Source organism: Lampris incognitus, chromosome 6, assembly GCF_029633865.1.
Source record: "Lampris incognitus isolate fLamInc1 chromosome 6, fLamInc1.hap2, whole genome shotgun sequence".
Taxonomy (NCBI): domain Eukaryota; kingdom Metazoa; phylum Chordata; class Actinopteri; order Lampriformes; family Lampridae; genus Lampris; species Lampris incognitus.
Genome location: NC_079216.1, coordinates 8241944 through 8264445, shown reverse-complemented (window position 1 = coordinate 8264445; position 22502 = coordinate 8241944). Strand labels below are relative to the sequence as shown.

The 22502-nt window shown below is 45.6% G+C and overlaps 1 protein-coding gene across 1 annotated transcript in view; it reads left to right on the top strand.

Annotated features, from left to right (window-relative positions):
• LOC130114386 (periphilin-1-like) overlaps positions 1-22502 on the top strand; it is a 51906-nt gene that overhangs the window by 15063 nt on the left and 14341 nt on the right. The window contains exons 6-9 of the mRNA XM_056282250.1: positions 7300-7422; positions 10719-10894; positions 20208-20284; positions 21792-22016. Coding sequence (XP_056138225.1) covers positions 7300-7422; positions 10719-10894; positions 20208-20284; positions 21792-22016 — 601 coding nt within the window. The remainder of the gene's footprint in view (positions 1-7299; positions 7423-10718; positions 10895-20207; positions 20285-21791; positions 22017-22502) is intronic.

Here is a 22502-nt window from a genome sequence, read left to right as displayed (position 1 = left end):
GTTGATCAGCACAAAGCGGCGGCACGGTGCTGCATTCTGCTTTTTGGTATTTGCAGCACTTGGTCGATTCAAACACAGAAAGAAGGAGTACCCGGTTCGAATCCCCATGTTGCCTCCGGCTTGGTTGGGCGTCCCTACAGAAACAAATAGCTGTGTCTGCGGGTGGGACGCCGGATGTGGGTATGTGTCCTGGTCACTGCATTAGTGCATTAGCGCCTCCTCTGGTCGGTCGGGCCGGGGAGCCCTGGTGAAACTCCTCACTGTCAGGTGAAAAGAAGCGGCCGGCGACTCCACATGTATCGGAGGAGGCATGTGGTACTCTGCAGCCCTCCCCGGATTCAGAGGGGGTGGAGCAATGACTGGGATGGCTCGGAAGAGTGGGGTAATTGGCCAAGTACAATTGGGGAGAAAAGTAGGGGGAAAAATCCCCCCCCCCCAAAAAAAGAAAAGAGAACGTCACACCGAACCTCGGCGTAACCGCTGGATTGCTAATCTCGCCTTTTAGTGACGAGTCTTGACCCGTAAATGATGACCAGCAGATAATGGGTGATGTGGGAAGGCCAGATCATTGCAGAAAGTGCAGCTTTGACCAACAAGCCACTTGGAACCACCAGCGTTACTTTGGTGGAGGAATTCTTGTTGTTGCTGAGGGTTTTTTTGATTTGACCTGAAGCTGTTTGAAGTGCGGCTGTTTCTTTTTTAAGCCCGAGCAGACTGCATCAGCGTCATTATCAAAGAAAGAGAAGTGGAAAAATATGTAAATTGCTCAGATGAATATTTTTGGCTCGTGTACTTTACTTTGTTTTTGCTTTTATTTTTTTGTGTCAGGTCACGCAGGGATAATTTTGGCCATCAGAGGATTTATGAGACCAGTACAGGGTTTGTTATTGACTTGCTTTTTTTGCCCCCCCCTTCTCAGTACTCACTGTTGACTGAATAAATCACCATAATACGACAGTAAAAAAACCCATCTAATCCAGTCTGAGGAGACAACCCTCATTGATCTACATCGGTCGCCCAACTATTTACAACTGTTCAGCTCCTGTTTGTGAACATAGACTCCGTCTCCTCCAGCCACGGCCCCGTGACGTGATGCGTCAGCCTCGCAGGAGCCCCGGAGCACGGCAGCAATGGCCGTTGAGTTTATTTAGCAAATGGCAAGCTGAGCCCTGGCTACTTCAAACAGGCCGTGAGTCATAAAAGCTTGCGGCCTTATTAGGCCTGCTCTTTGTTTGGGGACGTGGCGTAGGTTCAGGCAGAGGTCGTGACAACCAGGTGCCACCGGTTCAATTTTTACATCTGGCAGTAAAGCGAGTTGTTCAGGTGCAGGACTTCAGCTGGGAAAATCATAGGGGGGAAGAGGGGCAGAAATAATGAAGGGTGATAAATACATGGCGCTTATCATCAAATCACTGTTTGCGAGGCGTGTCTGTCACGAAACGGGTCATCCTTTCAAAGCGGTGAAGTAACAGGATTCATCATGTTGTTGTTTTGTGGATTTGTGTTGTACTTTTTTTGGGGGTGGGGGGTGGGGGGGATTTTTCCTGCCTTTTTTTCCCCAATTGTACGTGGCCAATTACCCCATTCTTTCGAGCCGTCCTGGTCACTGCTCCACTCCCTCTGCCGATCCGGGGAGGGCTGCAGACTACCACATGCCTCCTCCCATACATGTGGAGTCACCAGCCACTTCTTTTCACCTGACAGTGAGGAGTTTCGCCAGGGGGCGAAACCAGGGGTGGGAGGATCATGCTACCCCCCCCCCAAACAGGCACCCTGACCAACCAGAGGAGGCGCTAGTGCGGCGACCAGGACACATACCAACATCCGGCTTCCCACCCATAGACACAGCCAATTGTATCTGTAGGGACACCCGACCAAGCTGGAGGTAACACAGGGCTTCAAACCAGTGATCCCCATATTGGTAGGCAGCACAATAGACCACTAAACTACCCGGACGCCCCTGATTTGTGTTATTCTATTGGATCGGCAAAACATGAATGCAAATTGTTCATTACTGTTCCATTTGAAACCAGTTGAGTCGATGGTGTATCGGCTCTGTGCATAACTGTAGTCCACTGACTTTCGGTTTCTACTGCAGCGATCATACCAGTTTCCTGTTTGTTGGCGTGTGCCATTGACAATGACATATTTTTCACGATGCCTGCAAGATTTACCGTGGATAAATGTCAACGACGTGCACAGAATTGTCGACAAACTTTCACCGGAAAAGTGAAAGTTTCAAGTTATACATATCAAGTTACGTCCACATTTCCACCTGTCCGTCCGTCCGCTCATCCTCGTAGTCAGTCAGTGGACTACAGTTATGCACAGAGTGTATTGTAAAGTCAACCTGCTTACTTAAATGTTTCTCCATGACCGGTTCACAGGTTGTACCTAAGTGCAGAAAACTCGAGGCTCCCAGCCCACATATATATATACATGAGATATCACTGTAATACACTCGCATATCAAATATGTCAAACCTAGCTGGTATCAGAGTACCATGGCATTTTTCCCAGGCTTCACAAATGCCACTAACTAAAAATAGAAGTCAATTTGCCATAAAACACACTTCTCAGTTCATGTTAATGACAAAACACCATTTAATGAATGAATTCTTTCTTCCCACTGTTTCTTGTTTGTGTTGCCAATGGTAATGAAGCAGACCTTAACTGGATGCAGAGACGTGGCTTCCAGGCAGGTTTAATGTGATATTAAGTTTTTACAAATCAGTTTAACAACACACTATGGTCTTATTTTACGTTTATTTTAAAATGCCAGTTCTTTTTTCTTTGTAAATATCTTAACAGTTAATCCACCCATGTGCCACGTCCAGTCTGAAACAAGCTGTGCCCCAACAGTGCAGCTTTACTAATCAGTGAGTTTAAAAAGTTATTGTTCATCAGACTACACTTTATTTGACTCTAAAAACTAGCACGTGATCCATGACACGCTGGCGCTGGATTAAGTCTTAATCTTTTGCTTCTCTCTGTTGTGAATCGGGTTAATGTCAGCCCAACAGCGGGGTTCTTAAACTTGCAGAGATATTCTGTTCTGTCATTGTTGTGAATGCCAGATGGAAGAGCGCCCTCATCCAGTCCATCTTTTGTCGGCGCTTTCTAACAGAGGCCACTGGCCACATTCTCCATCTGATGACTGATGGAGCTTTTTTTTTTTGTTTTTTTTTTTGGTGTGGATTTTTTACCCCTTTTTCTCCCTAATTGTATCCGGCCAATTACCCCACTCTTTCGAGCTGTCCCGGTCGCTTCTCCACCCCCTCTGCCGATCCGGGGAGGGCTGTAGACTACCACATGCCTCCTCTGATACATGTGGAGTCACCAGCCGCTTCTTTTCACCTGACCGTGAGGAGTTTCACCAGGGGGACGTAGCACGTGGGAGGATCACGCTATTCCCCCCAGTTCCCCCTCCCCCCTGAACAGGCGCCCCCGACCGACCAGAGGAGGCGCTATAGTGCAGCAACTAGGACACATCCCCACATCCGGCTTCCCACCCGCAGACACGGCCAATTGTGTCTGTAGGGATGCGTGACCAAGCCATAGGTAACACTGGGCTTTGAACCAGCGATCCCTATGTTGTTAGGCAACGGAATAGACGGCTACACTACCTGGAAGCCCTGACTGATGAAGCTTTTAATTTCCCATCTTGATCAGGAGTGTTGGCACCCTGCATTGAACCAGGACGGTTGCATGCCCTTGTTTGACCATTGATTAACATCTGTAGCAGTGTACCTGCACCAGAGAGTTTAAATTAGTCGAGACAGTTCACTATCAGCTTACATTAGGACAATTTGAAGCACTGAGATGGCAGTACTGATCATGCAAGACCTTATCAAGTCATGCTGTCAACAAAACTGGCCAATTGAAGCACCCTTGTGTGCATGTCGAAAATAAAGTCCTGTGTGTGGATGTATACACATATGTGTACAGTGCATCCAGAAAGTATTCACACCCCTTCACTTTCCCCACATTTTGTTATGTTACAGCCTTATTCCTAAATGGATTAAATTCCCCTTTTTTTTCATCAGTCTACATACAATACCCCATAATCACAAAGTGAAAAAGGTTTTGTAGAAATTTTTGCAAATTTATTAAAAATAAAAAACTGAAATATTGCATGTACATAAGTATTCACACCCTTTGCTATGACACTCAAAATTGAGCTCAGGTTCATCCTGTTTCCACATATCATCCTTGAGATGTTTCTACATCTTGATTGGAGTCCACCTGTAGTAAATTCAATTGATTGGACATGATTTGGAAAGGCACACAACTGTCTATATAAGGTCCCACTGTTGACAGTGCATGTCAGAGCAGAAACCAAGCCATGAAGTCAAAGGAATTGTCTGTGGACCTCCGAGACAGGACTCTATCGAGGCACAGATCTGGGGAAGGGTACAAAAACATTTCTACAGCTTTGAAGGTCACGAAGAGCACAGTGGTCTCCATCATTCGTAAATGGAAGAAGTTTGGATCCACCAGGACTCTTCCTAGAGCTGGCCGTCCAGCCAAACTGAGCAATCGGGAGAGAAGGGCCTTGGTCAGGGAGGTGACCAAGAACCCGATGGTCACTCTGACAGAGCTCCAGCGTTCCTCTGTGGAGATGAGAGAACCTTCCAGAAGGACAACCATCTCTGCAGCACTCCACCAATCAGGTCTTTATGGTAGAGTGGCCAGACGGAAGCCTCTGCTCAGTAAAAGGCACATGACAGCCCGCTTGGACTTTGCCAAAAAGCACCTAAAGGACTCTCAGACCATGGGAAACAAGATTCTCTGGTCTGATGAAACCAAGATTGAACTCTTTGGCCTGAATGCCAAACATCACATCTAGAGGAAACCAGGCACCTCTCATAACCTTGCTAATACCATCCCTACAGTGAAGCATGGTGGTGGCAGCATCATGCTGTGGGGATGTTTTTCAGCGGCAGGAACTGGGAGACTAGTCAGGATCGAGTGAAAGATGAATGGAGTGAAGTACAGAGAGATCCTTGATGTAAACCTGCTCCGGACCTCAGACTGGGGCGAAGGTTTACCTTTCAACACGACAACGACCCTAAGCACACAGCCAAGACAACGAAGGAGTGGCTTGGGGACAAGACTGTGAATGTCCTTGAGTGGCCCAGCCAGAGCCCAGACTTGAACCCCATTGAACATCTCTGGAAAGACCTGAAAATAGCTGTGCAGCGACGCTCCCCATCTAATCTTACAGAGCTCGAGAGGATCTGCAGAGAAGAATGGGAGAAATACCCCAAATATAGCTGTGCCAAACTTGTAGCTTCGTACCCAAGAAGACTTGAGGCTGTAATCACTGCTAAGGGTGCCTCAACCAAGTACTGAGTAAAGGGTGTGAATACTTATATGTACATGCAATATTTCAGTTTTTTATTTTTAATAAATTTGCAAAAATTTCTACAAAACCTTTTATGCTTTGTCATTATGGGGTATTGTATGTAGATTGATGAGAAAAAATTTGAATTTAATCCATTTTGGAACAAGGCTGTAACATAACAAAATGTGGGGAAAGTGAAGGGGTGTGAATACTTTCCGGATGCACTGTAAGTACTGGCCAGCCCACCGGACATTGTGGTGATGGACAAAGAACAGAAGACTGGTTGTGGTAGATGTAGCATTCCCAGCCGACAACAGCATCAAGAAAAAGTTATATGAGAAGCTGGAGAAGTACCAGGGTTGAAAGAGGAACTAGAGAGGATGTGGAAAGTGAAGGGAGTACTCGGGGCTGTGACCCCAAAGCTGGGAGAGTGGCTTCAACAGATTCCAGGAGAAACAACCGAGCTCTCTGTCCAGAAGAAGAGATCTAGGAAGTTCTAAGAACAAAGGTGGTGTGTGTGTCTTCCTCAAGCTCAGGTCCTCTACCAGAGGCCTGGGAGTTTGAGGGTTCTGTGCAGTATCTTAGCTGTTCCTATGGCTGCACTCTTCTGTACAGACCTCAGATGTTGCTCCTGAAACCTGCTTGAGCCTCTCTCCCAGTCTGGGGGTTACAGCCCCTAAACCAACCAGACATTGTGGTGATGGACAAAGAAGGGAAGACTGCTGTGGTGGTAGATATAGCATTCCCAACCAACAGAAACATCAAGAAGAAGGAATATGAGAAGCTGGAGAAGTACCAAGGGCTGAAAGAGAAATTAGAGAGGATGTGGAAAGTGAAGGCAAAAGTGGTGATAGGAGCACTCGGGACTGTGACCCCAAGGAGAGTGGCTTGAACAGATTCCAGGAGAAACATCTGAGATCTCTATCCGAAAGAAGAGACTGAGAAAGTTCTTGGAACAGAGGTGGTATGTGTGTCTTCCTCAAGCTCAGGTCCTCTATCTTCTTTGCGGGTTCTGCGCAGTATCTTAGCTCTTGCTAGGACTGCGTTCTTCTGGACAGAGACCTCGGATGTTGTTCCTGGAACCTGCTCAAGCCACTCTCCTAGTTTGGGGCTTACAACCCCTAGTGCTGCTATTACCACTAGGACCACTTTTGACTTCACCTTCCACATCCGTGTTCCAGTTCTTCCTTCAGTCCTTGGTACTCTTATCTTTTCTAGCGCCTTCTTTCAGATGTTGCTGTCAGCTGGGATTGCCACATCTATCACTATATATATATATATATATATATATATATATATATATATATATATATATGTATATGTATATGTATAAGTGATTTATATATAGTGCAAACTTAAATGGGGTTGCATCTCTGAACCATATGTTTCATGGTTGTGTTAACCTGTCACTGTGTCAGAGATTGCTAGTGTGGGATTCTGATCATTTTAGAGAGGCAGAATCTAATCTGTGATGTGTCAGTTGCAATGTAGTACGTACGTACGTATGTACACAGTTCAGTGAAATGAATGGCTGAAACAAATGAGCTAACCTTTTCAAGTATCACTGACATGCTTTTGTTGGATGACTGATTATAAGGACGTGTCGCTTTTATCCCTATAACTAGTAGATGAATTACACACTCTAAAATCTCCCAGGAATATTAATGGGGGAGTAGGAGTGATGTTAGTTTGGGTAATCACCTCATCTTTAGGTTTGAATAATAAACTCGACTCCATCATTCTGCCAGGGACATTGTGTGCCTTAATGCTACAACAGTCCTGAAGATTTACATGCAAACAATTGTGCTCTTTGATCGTTTATATTTTTGTCATAATTTGATAGCTAATCCACAAATATTTAAATGTATGCTGTTTCTGTTTTAATCTATGTTCTCATTATATAGTTTCTGTTATCACTTTGTCATAGGTGGATTTTTACTGTTTTGTGTTCAGGAACCGCTGCAGATCTGGGCCTTATCAAGGCGGCAGAGGTCACGGGTTTGGCCCCCCTCAGAGACCCATGTCAGACAGGGGCAGTCACCAACCAAGGCCACTACATGGATACAGCAATCGAGGGTACAGTCTTCTAAAACTTATGTACTTAATTTGTGCCAAAACGGTTAGAAACTGGGATTTAACAACCTTTTTTTGGGGGGGGGGGTTGGTTTTCAATACTTGCTAGACTATCAGGATTTTCAGTTGTACAAATTGCATAATATTGACCTTAAAATTGAGATGCATGTATAATATCCACTCTTAAAAATATGACCATGATCCTGCTTAATTGATTTTTTTTTTTTTTTTTTAAGCGGGACACTGTACTTACTAATACCCTTTTTTGTGTAAAACATCTTTTTTGATGGTAGCTGAGCCTGTTTTTCAGGTAACTTTTCCCCTTTAACCTTTTTCAAAGTCTCTGTATTCAAACCAAAGCCACTGAGTTTAAACACAACACAGTGGTAACAAAGGTCTCAACACCAGAGCAACAGTTCCACATTTAAAATGTGTGTCTGGACGGCTGTGCCATTTTTCTTCTTTTACAGGTTTCAACTTCAAAGCGTTATGTAAAAAAAAAAACCCTCAGTTTATGCCCTGCTTGATATTAGTTCAGCCCCGACTCTTTTAAACAAAAGGTAGTTTAGAAACTTTACTCCATTTGGAAATTTGTGACACTCCAGCAGTAATTGGGAAATTATTAGACCTCTATTAATCCACCCATTGATTTATTTATGAATGTTTTATTGCAGCTTTAGCAAGCAAGCAAGTTTATTTATATAGCACATTTCGTGCACAGGGCCATTCAGTGTGCTTTACACAAATAAAAACAGAAAAAGAACAACCATATAAAATATAATTAAGAGAGTAAATAAAAACAGATGGGAACAATCATATATAAGATATAATTAAAAGAGTACAAAGTACCTAAAATGTACTTTGAAATGGTAATTAAAAAATAATATAATTAAATGACAGGTACTATAAAAAGAAAATACAAAAATAATCCTTTTTCATTCACAGTGTTTGGAAATTCAGTGTGAATGATGCTTTTTTAATTGACATTTAATTTATTATTATTATTACTAGTAGTAGTGGGAGTAGTAGTAGGAGTAATAGTAGTATAAAAAGTAATGTTCTAATTTAATTGGCGAACCAACAGGACCTTCAGAGAAAAATGCCCTTTAATTAGAAAAACTTAGAAAAACTAATTTCTGCCTTTTCACATGAAGCCTAAACAAGCTAAAAGTTTGAAATTCTTTATCTATCATTTAATCAAACTGTATTTATAGAATTTCAAGTAAAAGAAGTATAGCTGCAAGCAGCAGTTCCAGGATTCAAGCCAACACGTGGCCAAATTTGTGCGAGGCCCGTGGTGCCCCCTATTGAATGATTTCAAAATAGTTTTACACACATGGTTCAACATGATAATGAAACATATCCTGCAAGTTTGTAATGATTGGTAAACAATGATTTATAGTCTGGTTTGTCTTATGCCACGCCCATTTTTTGTAGCGTTTGTAGCGCTCCCTAGTTGTCGATTTAAGTGAAACATCCAGGGTATGTTTCAGGTATGTATGTGGACATATTCTGCAAGTTTTGTGATGATTAGCCTAACAGTTGTTGACTTGGGTCTATTTATGTGCCGAGCGACGCTCTTTTGAAGTTCTTTGGTCAATATCTTAAAAACTAAATAAGACCTCAACAAGCTTTACACAGCTTTTGATAAGCTTGCTCCAATAATTATCCGCGGAATATCTGGTACTTCAGGGCAAGTCGGGAGTTGCAGAGAAGTATGTAGGAGTGGTGCAGGATATGTATGAGGGCAGTGTGACAGTGGTGAGGTGTGCGGTTGGAATGACAGATGGGTTCAAGGTGGAGGTGGGATTACATCAAGGATCGGCTCTGAGCCCTTCCTTGTTTGCAATGGTGATGGACAGGTTGACGGACAAGATCAAGCAGGAGTCTTCATGGACGATGATGTTCGCGGATGACATTGTGATCTGTAGCGAGAGTAGGGTGCAGGTTGAGGAGAGCCTGGAAAGGTGGAGGTATGCACTGGAGAGAAGAAGAATGAAAGTCAGTAGGAGCAAGACGGAATACATGTGCATGAATGAGAGGGGGGATAGTGGAATGGTCAGGATGCAAGGAGTGGAGGTGATGAAGGCATATGACTTTAAATACTTGGGGTCAACTGTCCAAAGTAATAGGGAGTGCAGGAGAGAGGTGAAGAAGAGCGTGCAGGCAGAGTGGAGTAGCAGGAAAAGAGTGTCAGGAGTGATGTGCAACAGAAGGGTACCAGCAAGAGTTAAAGGGGAGATTTACAAGATGTTAGTGAGACCAGCTATGTTATATGGTTTGGAGACAGTGGCACTGACGAAAAGACAGGAGGTGGAGCTGGAGGTGGCAGAGTTGAAGATGCTAAGATTTTCACTGGGAGTGATGAAGAAGAACAGGATTAAGAATGATTATATTAGAAGGACCGCTCAAGTTGGACGGTTTGGAGACAAAACAAGAGAGGCAAGATTGAGATGGTTTGGACATGTGTGGAGGAGGGATGCTGGGTATATTGGGAGAAGGATGCTGAATATGGAGCTGCCAGGGAAGAGGGAAAGAGGAAGGCCAAAGAGGAGGTTTATGGATGGTGTGAGGGAGGACATGCAGGTGGTTGGTTTGACAGAGGAAGATGCAGAAGAAGAGATGGAAACGAATGATCCGCTGTGGCGACCCCTAACGGGAGCAGCCAAAAGTAGTAGTAGTAGTAGTAGAATATCTGGTAGCAATTAGGAGGAGATATCAAAATTGTGTTTTCCAAAAAATTCAAAATGGTGGAAAATCTAGTCAGACGGACTTAAGTGGATCTTGAAGCAACATTGTAGAGTGAGAATAGGAAGTTATCTGTACCAACTTTCATGTAAATCAGACTTACGGTGTAGGAGTTATGACTTTTCAAATTTCTAAATTTTGACCTTTACTAATAGCATCCCCCATCAGGCTGATTGGGGTCATATTTCTTGGGCAGCACTTGAAAAACTCCCAATCAAGGGGCAAAATTTCATGTCTCTACCATTTACTATCTCACGTGAATTTGTGCAAACATTTCTGAAGGGGAAAAAAAAAGATAACGAAAAACCAGCACAAAAACATTAATTAGGCTTCAACCCTAATGGGAAGATTAAGAGGTGTCACCCGGCTAATCCACCTGCATTTTTACAGATGTTTCAGGTAAGATTTTTATGCCCTTTTTTTCCCATGCGTTTTATTTTTGTCTCATCACCGACACCGGGCTGTACAGAACCTTTACGGCCAAGACTCGAAGCACTTCAGGGCAAATTGGGCTAGCTCTGGAGCTCCATTCTTGTTCTTTAATTTTTCAGGGCTGACCACGAAGATTATAGGCGAGGGGAACCATTTACTGTCACACGGGAGTGCTCTCCTGTCAGGCGGAAAAGCCCAACACCGGAATCATCTGACCCCGGACCTGATACCAGCGCTACGAGCCATTCTCCCAACAGGAACAAGGGCTTCACCTACCAGCAGCTCCAGCAAAGAAGTGGGTCCTCGGTCCATGAAACGCATCCGTAAAACATGCTTGCTTGCTTGCTCGCTTGCTTGCTTGATTTTTCTGCTTCTGTGTTTGTATGTGAATCAGCCGTCAATGTTACTTTGTTCTTTGCAGGATATGAACAGGCACATGGCCGTAACAAGGAAGCTGGTGAGTGTTTCCTTTATGGCTTGGTGTCATTCGAGATCCCAGACCCCATTTCCTTAATGGCTTGGTGTCATTCGAGATCCCAGACCGCATCTTCACTTGTCCATTCGTGTCATCCCTGTATGGTTTACAGAGGAGCATAGTCAAAGAGACTAAATATGCAGGGAGCGCGGTTCGTGCAAGCCGGAGGGTTGCCAAGTTCACTAAACGTCAGAGACTTAACAGTTGCCGTCAGATTTACATTAGGACGTAAGACCTTTTACTACGCCAGAGAAAGAATTTGATGAAAAGTGACAAGGAAACTTAATATTTGTGTTCAGTTATATTCATTATTAAAAGTTCAATTTCACAAAGTGACAGTTGCTTGTGAAAACTTTGTTCTAGTCTATGGAGGAGAGAGTGTACACCAACCAGCCAAAACATTAAAACCACCTGCCTAATATTGTGTAGGTCCCCCTCGTGCCACCAAAACATCTCTGACTCATTGAGGCATGGACTCTACAGGACCTCTGATGGTGTCTTCTGGTATCTGGCACCAAGATGTTAGCAGCAGATCCTTTTAAGTCCTTTAAGTTGTGAGGTGGGGCCTCCGTGGATTGGACTTGTTTTTCCTGCACATCCCACAGAAGCTCGATCAGATGGAGATCTGGGGAATTTGGAGGCCAAGGCAACACCTTGAATTCTTTGTCATGTTCCTCAAACCATTCCTGAACAATTTTTGCAGTGTGGCAGGACGCATTATCCTGCTGGAAGAGGCCGCTGCCATCAGGGAATACCGTTGTCATGAAGGGGTGTGCCTGGTCTATAACAATGTGTAGGTAGGTGGTACTTGTCAAAGTACCATCCACATGAATGCCAGGACCCAAGGTTTCCCAGCAGAACCTTGCCCAGAGCATCACACTGCCTCTGCTGGCTTGCCTTCTACCCATAGTGCGTCCTGGTGCCATCTCTCCCCCAGGTAAACAACACACACGCACCTGGCTGTCCACATGATGTAAAAGAAAACATGATTAATCAGACCAGGCCACCTTGTTCCATTGCTCCATGGTGCAGTTCTGACGTTCACTTGCCCATTGTAAGTGCTTTCATTGGTGGACAGGGGTCATCATGGGCACTCTTGACTGGTCTGCGGCTACGCAGCCCCATACATAGCAAGCTGCGATGCACTGTGTGTTCTGACACCCGTCTATCATAGCCAGCATGAACTTTTCAGCAATTTGTGCTACAGTAGCTCTTATGTTGGATCGGACCAGACGGGCCAACCTTCACTCCCCACGTACATCAATGAGCCTCGGGCACCTATGACCCTGGTGTCAGTTCATCGGTTGTCCTTCATTGGACCACTTTTGGTAAGTACTGACCATTGTATACCAGAAGACACTCCACAAGACCTGCTATTTTGGAGATGTGCTGACCCAGTCATCTAGCCATCAAAATTTGGCCCTTGTCAAAGCTGCTCAGATCCTTTGGGTTGCCCGTTTTTCCTGCTTGCAACACATCAACTTCAAGAACTGACTGTTCACTTGCCACCTAATATATCCCACCCCTTGACATGTGCCATTGTAACAAGGTGATCAATAGTGTTCACTTACCTGTCAGTGGTTTTAATGTTTTGGCTTATCGGTGTATGTGACCCCCTTCTGCATTTCTTACTAATCCCCCACCACAACCCGACTTGCCTGCTCAAAAATCTCAGGCCAAGGCATCCCTGAAAGTTGGCAGGCCTGTTTTACATCTCTATGCATTTCAAATTGAACTGAGACAAGGCTGGATCTGGAATCTCTTATTCAGACATGAAGTTTACATCATGCTTTAGAGCTGTTACAGCTCACAGTCTGTTTTAAGCATTTTTTTGCTTGACTGAGTTATGACAGTCAAGAGTGACAGAAAAGTGGGTTAAGAGGAAGTGGATGGGATGCTATACAACACAGACCCTTGACCAGATTTGAACCCAGGACCTTGCTCCGAGAGGTCAGATCTGGTTGAGCCACCAGGCACTTCTGTGGCTCTAGTAGTTTTAAATTATTAGCAAAGAGATTATCAGAGATTAATCCCTGGGAAACAGGGAATAAGCTGAAAGAAGAAGGGAAGCAAAGAGATTATCACTGTATGCTGTTAATACCATATTTAAATCTCATAGGAAAATACAAATATATATAGGTGATACTTAAGCCATAAATAGCAATTAATAAATGAGTTACAGGGCACTTATAAGCTCTCATAACACACTTGTTAACATTAGAAAATGCTTAAAAATATTAATAACCATCTTGTGATTCTTAAATAATTGTTAATAATAGCATTACAAGTGTGAATGTTAAGACACCAAGTCCTAAATGGTTAAGATTAGGGCAAATCTTTGGTCTTAGACAGTCTAGTCTGTTAAACACTATTAGGAGGAGGTGGAGTTTAGATTAAAAAAAAAGACCCTAGATAACACGTTCAAAGACGTATTAATAAGATGATTATTAAAACGTTTAAATGTCTGCTTATTTTAACAAGTGTGTAAGACTTTCGAAAAAAGTTGAACCACTTCGTCTGGACACAACATTTATGGACAGAAATGTTTCATCGCTCATCTAAGTTCCGATGTGAGAAGATGGCGGCGCGAATTCATGGTTGCGGCGGCCTCACCCATTACCGGTGTGGGAAGATGGCGGCGCGAATTCACGGTTGCGGCGGCCTCACCCAGTACCGGTCTGGGAAGATGGCGGTGCGAACTTACGTTTGCGGCAGCCTCTCCCAGTGCCGTCCATACAGTGTCTTTGTCCACGTCTGCATCTAGGTTTGTTTTGTCTTCGTTTGATGGCAGGGAGAGCTGGCGATAGATCGGCTGGGAGAGCTTTGTCTGCTGTCTCTTGTAGGCCCAGGGACCACGGCCCTGACTGGAGCTGCGCCCGAAGAGGTAACACCAAGGGCGGTCTGACAGGACGCAGAAGCGGGGCAGGCTAAGCTAACTCCTAGCCCATGAAGACCGGCAGTTCTGATAACACCGAGGGCGGTCTGGCGGCGGCCTCGCCTAGCGTTGGCTGTGTTGTAGTGTCGTCATATGGCGTGCGGGGAGGTGTGTCAAAGGTGTCTGGCTGGGAGAGCTGGCGTTGGATCGGCTGGGGGAACCTGGTCTGTTGTGTCCGGTGGGCTCAGGGACCACGGCCCTGCCGGGGCTGCGCCCAAGGAGGAAGTACCGAGGGTGGTGTGATGGCCTGCAGAGGTGGGGCAGGCTAGGCTAGCTGCTGGCCCATGCAGACCGGCGGTTCCGACAGTCATCCTGGCTGGCGTTCGTTCTCTGGACAGTGGAATGTTTGGACTGTGTTGCACTGGGTGGACTGTGTTGTTAAGTGTTTGTATGTGCTTTGTTGTTTTGTTTTGTTTTTTGCGTTGTTCTCTCTGTGTTTGCATGTGTTTGGTGGTGTCGTTTTTGGGAAATTTGGGACGTGTGTTTTTGTCTTTTGTGTCGCACTGCTGCGGGCTGGGGGAAGTGGAATTTCGTTTCTTATGTGATGCTGAAGTGACCTGTTCAGTCTAAAAGGTCTTGTGTAAGATCTTATAACTGCTCTTTTACTCATTTATTAATCACTACTTGCAGCTGCTCATCAGAAAGAGATGCTCACATGTAAGAGAAGGTAAGAAAAATCCAAATCCACTGAAAACGCCGCAGTCCGCTGATTGATGTGCTGCACTGCGTCGAACTGCAGATGTGCCTTCTGAAACCCCTTTTAACGGCACTCGAGACCAACCGTAGCAAACCCTCCTGTTTGACCTGCTGCCCCGGTGCGTATAGCATCCCTGAACTCTGCAGGCGAAACCCGAGAGAGCGTGGCTAATGGCAGCGCTACAGTAGAATTGTAAATTTCCTCCTGTCTAATGAGAAAATGCCATCGGCGCAAAGCGCACACAAGAGCGTTAGAGTTACACAATAAAACCAGCCGGGAGACGTTTGCGATTCCTTCCTTCGCGGCTATCGGATGCTTACGAAACAGCCTTGTTCAGCGGTCGCTTTATTAGCTGCACGGTCAATCCCTTCTTTTCATCTTACTAAGGCATCTCCTTGTAATTCTCTTCTCTTTATTGGAAAAAAAAACCCGTGCAAAGGATTGTGGGTGCACGGAGGGCGCAGAGCAGTTTGGAGGCGAAGCATCTGTTTTGCGAGGAGGTGTGCAGCGCGAGGGGCCCGGGTGTGCTGGAACACGTTAGCGTGTTAATTACAGCCGCGACGCACACGCCCGCCAAGAGGCTGGGAAAAAGATAGCCTTGCTTTTTATTGAGGCAGTTTGGCTTTTGATTCAAAGGTCTGTGACCTTCTTAACTCGGGGAGAGAGCAGTTTGCCCGATGGCTTAGCAGATGTCTCGAGCATCGGCCCGCGCCCGCCGCTCTGCTCTCGGCTCCTCCACCACACTTCACCGTTGGAACGCTGCTCAGGGAATGTGTGTCGATGTGGACACACGTTAGTGGAAAGCCTGTGTTGGTTATATTCTCTCTCTCTGCCTCTCTTTCTGTCTCTGTGTGTGTGTGTGTGTGTGTGTGTGTCAAATTCAAATTTGCTTTTATTAGCATGACAAATAAATACACATTTGTATTGCAAAGCATTTTCACATAAAGGACAATAAGAGTGCACGAATACAGAACATATAAACATCAACATGTGCAATAAAACAGCTTACACAGCTACGTCATAGCAACAAGATCCTGTCTCTCTGTCTCTGTCTCTGTCAATTCAAATGGCTTTATTGGCATGACGTAACACTGTACATATGCCAAAGCATGGCTTTCTGTCTCTCTCTGTCTCTCTCTCTCAAATTTCAAATTCACTTTGCTTTATTGGGATGACTATAACAAAATACAGTATTGCCAAAGCATTGTACAAATAACCAATGTTAACAAATATACATACATAGAAGTCAACAATACATACATATAGTACACAAATAAGAAGAAGATACCTTAAAACTGAGGCCTGATTTAGATCAGCAGGTCATTCTGATTCCCTCTCTGCCTCCGTTTCTCTCTCTGTCTCTCTTTCTCTGTCTGTCTCTCTTTCTCTGTCTGTCTGTCTCTCTCTGTCTGTCTCTCTTTCTCTCTGTCTCTGTCTCTCTCTTTCTCTCTGTCTCTGTCTGTCTCTCTCTTTCTCTCTCTCTGTCTGTCTCTCTGTCGCTCTCTTTCTGTTTGTCTTTCACTCTGTCTCTGTCTGTCTCTTCCTCGCTCTCTCTGTCTCGACTCTCTCGCTCTTTCTCTGTCTCTGTCTCTCTGTGTCTGTCTCTCGCTCTGTTTGTCTTTCTGTCTCTGTCTGTCTGTCTGTCTCTTTTTCTGGAGGTGATGTGAGATGGGTAGGCGTCATAATGCGAAGGATGAAGGGTTTTAGGAGATGTTGCCTCCAACGTCGGCGCGTGGACATTTCCTACATGCCTAAACATATTAATGTTTTGGAGACTTGGCCGTGTGTTGTGGGCCTCTTTGAAGACGCAATAAAACAGCCAGAAAACGGTTGTCCCGCCTCCTCCCCACCCCCCATCTGGAAGACTAATTAGGTCAGCACATCAAAGTACACAGCAAGGGTTTGTGGGCGATGTTAAGGAGGACACACTGGGCCGAGTCCTGCGCCAGGAGTCTCGAAACAACCTCCACCTAATGTTGGTCACTACAAGCACCAAAACCCCTCATTATGGGCCGTACAGTGAGGCATTACATAAGGGATTCAAAACAATGAATGGCCAAAACTAATAAGAATGAGACAAATGAACATGTTTCATGACAGGTCGGTAGCAACATTTTTTTTTTTTTTTTTTTTACATTTTCCCCCTTTATCTGCCTGATTTTATCAGCCAATTACCCCACTCTTCCAAGTCTTCCCGGTCGCTGCTCCACCCCCTCTGCCAATCCGGGGAGGGCTGCAGACTACCACATGCCTCCTCCCATACATGTGGAGTCACCAGCCACTTCTTTTCACCTGGCAGTGAGAAGTTTCACCAGGGGGACGCAGCACGTGGGAGGATCACGCTATTCCCCCCAGTCCCCCCCCCCCCGAACAGCCACCCCGACTGACCAGAGGGGGCACTAGTGCAGCGACCAGGACACACACCCACATCCGGCTTCCCACCCGCAGACATGGCCATTTGTGTCTGTAGGGATGTCCGAAGCCAGAGGTAACACGGGGATTCGAACCAGTGACTCCCGTGTTGGTAGGCAACAGGATAGACCGCTACGCCACCCGGACGCCGGTAGCAACATTTTTCACTAGTTTTTCTTCTTGCTTTGGCTAGAAATAAAACCCCAGATCATTATTATGCACCTTCTTCTTCTGTTGTTATGTTTGGTTCGTAGTCGGTGCTGCTGAGTGACTCCCACAGCCTTTCATCGTCTCTGTAAGTGTGACTGTAAAACCCAATGCAAGCCTCCAACGTAAAACATGAAAATGCCGTTCTAAACTCTGAAGTGAATGGCTTTTTTTTTTTACTACAAGAGCGTTTCGTAACGCTGCGTCGCTCTCCAGAATACTTTATTGCGCAAAGGCAAAAATGAGATCGGTAATACCTGAACATGAATAAAAGCGTCAGTTGTCATCTTCGTCCTCATGATTTTGTTGGATGTTTCTCAAGGTGTTAAACGTTGAGCTCTATAAAGGCGAGTATCGGCTATTTACACAGAAATCCCTGCTGGTGTTATGTATCGCCTGGCGTGTTTGATCCAAACAATAAACGGCCATGAAACGGATGAAATGGAGTCTGGCGAGTAAGCCCGTGGCGGTTTTCCGGTTGCCTGTGGGTAATGTGCCCTTGTTTAAATGCCCCGGTCGGGGGGGGTGGGGGTGTCGTCAGACCGTTGTGGCAGGCTGGAGACGTTGGGGAGTGACTCTCCGTCATGGCTCAGTGGAGACCGTGGAGCAGCACAGCATGCTTCATGTGTTTGATAAGGAAAGAATGCAGACTGTCTTCTCTATCGACCAGCTGCCCGTCTGCGGCACCTCTGTGTAGGTGACCTCGGGGGGGGGGGGGGGGGCTGGGCCGCTTGGCTGATGGTTTTCATTTGTTCTTTTATTTGCCAACTCAAATGCCGTTTTGGTTTTCAAACAATAGTTTCATAAAACATGGGATTTGCCCACTGTCCAAAATCCCTGCAACGATTGCAGAATATTTTGTTAAAGCTGAGATCTGAGACTTCTCTCCATAAATAAGTCGTTATTTTATCCATTTGAATCGTGGCGATGATGTGTTGGACAGACAGCCAGTATTCCAGTAGAACAGTGTTGTGATATACGTGGTAGGAGGCAGAGAGAAACAGACCTATATGTATTATAACTGATTTTCTGGGACTACAAACCAGGTGTAGCAGCCGTTGTGGCTGGTGTGCCGTCAGCCCAGCAGTAAACAGTTCCCGCCCTTGTAGAAATGGATCCTGGGACCAAAGCTACCACAGACAGTCTAATGTAGTACACTAAATCACACTGTTGTACAGTCATATTGACTGTCATGGACGCATAGGCTTCTTGTTTTATCTTTTTTCCTTGTTTGAGTAGGAATGTGTTTGCCGCTGCACCAGTGTTCATCCTACCTGGTCAAACCATTTCAACAGCGCTGTAAGGAGACTGGAAAGGGTCTCCAACCACGATGAAGATGCTAGTTAGTATTGGGTAACCTGACTGCATGCTCCAGATGGATAAAATAACTATTAGTAATAATTAATAGTTATTTTATTATTAATAACTATTATTAATGGGCGTCCGGGTAGCGTAGCGGTCTATTCCATATCCTACCAACACGGGGATCGCTGGTTCAAGTCCCCGTGTTACCTCCGGCTTGGTCGTTCATCCCTACAGACACAATTGGCTGTCTGTGGGTGGGAAGCCGGATGTGGGTAAGTGTCCTGGTTGCTGCACTAGTGCCTCCTCTGGTCGGTTGGGGCACCTGTTTTGGGGGGGGAATAGCATGATCCTCCCACGTGCTACGCCTCCCTGGGGAAACTCCTCACTGTCAGGTGAAAAGAAGCGGCTGGTGAATCCACATGTATGGGAGGAGGCATGTGGTAGTCTGCAGCCCTCCCCGGATCGGCAGAGGGGGTGGAGCAGTGACTGGGATGGCTCGGAAGAGTGGGGTAATTGGATGGCTACGATTGGGGAGAAAAAGGGGGGGAACCCCCCCCAAAAAATAATAAATTATTATTATTATTAATTATTATTAATGGAGAGAAGTGTAGGATTCAGCTTTAACAGCACCTGGGTCTGTCTTTTTTTTCTTTAACAAATTCAGGGGTCTAGTAAAATGATTAGGTATGATATGAAGTCTGCATCGCCTCCGCTCACAATCTCACTTCATTTGCATCGGTTCTTCTCATCGTTGATTTGTAATTCATGGACATCTGTTGCCTTGAAATACATCGCACATCACTGATCGCCCCAGTTACACGTCTCATTTCCCCACAGATTTGGTGTCAGCTACTTGTATGTTCTCAGCTTCTCCTCATGCCACAGACCCAAAGACCCTCCAGTGCTGCGGGGCCGGTTTGTCCCGTCCGGAAGTTCGTCACGTTTGGATTCGTCTTTCTGCAGCTGAGACCCGGAGCTTGAACTCGGCAGTTGCGTATTTAGAAAACATGGAATTGTGCTGGACGTTGAGCTCTGACTGGTGCTGAACTTCCTTTAAGGTTTACTGTGTCTCTCAACCCGAGGCTCCTGTAGCGAGGAGGAAAATCACGAGTCCAAGTGTTTTTAATTTTACCTTGGCTCAGTGTCATCGCCATGGGAGATTCCTTAAAGAAAAACAAATATCTTCTGCTTGGCTGTATTTGTTTTTTTATAGACACATTGGAGCCAGCGGAGCACAATATTTCAATTTAGCCGCAGCCGAACTTCTCAGGCGTTATTGTGTGGAGAAGTTGCTCTGCTTGGATGTGTCCTGTCCTCTCCGTTGCAAGTTAAAGTGCCGTAGAAAGTAAAGGATTCCTCCCTGTTGTGTTTGTTTCATAAAATGCTAAATGAAATCAAGCAATGCTGTGGCAGTGTTCATGTATTCTCTCTTTTTCTTTTTCTTTTTTAACTTTGTGGTCTTTTTAACAATGTCTACCCCAGCTCAGGATTCCTTTGCTTACCAAAAGCATGTTGAGCTTCATTGTTTGCCGGTTTAGCCTACTAATCTTTCCACCTCTGTGATTGTGTTTCCCCAGATAAAGTCCAGACACCGACTGACCACACTCCCAGCGGCTCCAGGGACCAGTCACCACACAGCTCGGGGTCTCAGAAGGTAGGGTCTTCACGTGAGGGGGGGGTCCCCCTGACAACTAGCGCTGTCACATGCGGCCACACTTCTGACTTCCGAACTGTGGCGTTTACTTTTCGTTTTTCTTTTTTCCCCCAGCAGCTAAAAATATTAAGTCAACACGGGCGGTCCAGAGCAAAGTGATTGAGTACCAATAGTGTGATAAAGGGTTAAACCACGACTCCATAAAAGCAGCCCCTCTTTCCATTTCTTAATCACAACCACACCTTTGGAAAAACCGATTTATTGCAGAGCAAGGCAAACGGAATTTGCCGGAGAATCTCAGTTTTATGGGATTCTCCTAAGTGCCCACAACACAGGGCATGCAGTCCATGTATTGTAGCCCCCCCCCCTTTCTTGTGGTTTGACGTGGTCATGTTGTAGGAGGAAATAGTCATTAAGGGTGACCCACTTCCTTGGGTTGAAGAAGAATGGTCTGGAGACTTGTTAGTAGCGGGTTAAAAGGGTTGTTAATGGAGTGTCAAGCTACTGTCCCGAAGATTTACATGCAAGCAAATGTTATTTCTGATGCCTTCTGTCACTGGTGCATTGAAGACAATCGCTAATTCACAAATATGGCGGTGGGGAAGGTGCCAACACCACATCACTGCTGACTCTTCTCTTTTGAACGAATCTCTCGAAGAGAGAGTGGTCAAACACCAACGCAATTCCAGCTAGCTCCCTCAGTGTCAATAAGTCAAATACAACAATCACCTAACGATGATTAATGTTTGGAAATGGTGATCTGGGGCATCCGAGTAGTGTAGCGGTCTATTCCGTTGCCTACCAACACGGATCGCCGGTTCGAATCCCTGTGTTACCGCGTCCCTACAGACACAATTGGCCGTGTCTGCGGGTGGGAAGCCAGGTGTGGGTGTATGTCCTGGTCGCTGCACTAGCGCCTCCTCTGGTTGATCGGGGTGCCTGTTGGGGGGGGGGGGGGGCTGGGGGGAATAGCGTGATCCTCCCATGCGCTACGTCCCCCTGGTGAAACTCCTCACTGTCAGGTGAAAAGAAGCGGCTGGTGACTCTGCATGTATGGGAGGAGGCATGTGGTAGTCTGCAGCCCTCCTCGGATCGGCAGAGGGGGTGGAGCAGCGACGGCTCGGAGGAGTGGGGTGATGGGCAAAGTACAACTGGGAGAAAAAGGGAGAAAAATTCAAACAAAAAAAAGAAATAGTGATCTGTACTTTTTTGTCCGGGTCCATATAGTTTTGGTTTTTTTTTTTTTTTTTGATTGCAAATAATGTAGGTTGATATATTTGTGTCACTGAATCGCCACTTTCATCTTTGGCGTCAGTATTCTCTGATCAGGTGTAAGAGCACGGCATTCCTGTCAACCATTGGCGTGCCGCATGTTTTCTGAGACACGCCGTGAAAAAACAAGAACACAGCCCCGCTAAAAGAGCAAACTCGCTACCCACTTTGAAATCAGAACCTGCCTTTTAAACCTGCTGGCCTGAGCTCTGACCTTTAACCTCTGGCCTTCCAGGAGAACCCCCCCGCATCTGTAACGGAGTCTGTCGAGGTGGGGGAGGAAGTAGGGGAGGAAGAAGTGAAGGAAGGAGTGGAGGAAGGAGTGGAGGAAGGGGCGGCGGCAGCAGCGGGGGAAGTGGTGATGGTGCCTGCCAGCGTGGAGCCAACGCCAACACCGGAGGAGGACTTCAAGGCCCGCCGGGCGCAGGCCATTCAAAGTAAAGCATTGGAAATAGAGAAGGTAATGAGACTCTCGCCATCCAACGCCTTTTAACTGCTGTTCCTTCTCTGCTTCGCTGACTCTGCTAGTTTTGACGCAGGCACAAGCGGTCTCTGTCCACTGTGTTGTATCAATGCCTGTCTCGAAATTACTTTTTTTTTAATATATATATATATTGGTCTTATAGAGAGCCACAGTAGTTTAGTGGTTAAAGCTGTTGTTTCCCAGTGTTCAACTCCAGCCTTTCTCTATGGAATTTACATGTTTTCTCCCACATCTTGGAAAACCTGGAAATTCACACACTGGTTTTCCAAGAATGGAAAAACACCCAGGGGGAAGAAAGAAAATGATCAGATGTCATGGGAAAAAAATTATTTAGGTCATTGTAAATGGTAATGAAATTTTGGAATCATATTTTTACCTGCTGAGGTGGCATAATCTTAGTGTAATTCTTACTTGAGATTGTATGTTTTTATCCACCCAGTGTTCAGTGACCAGAGAAACGCT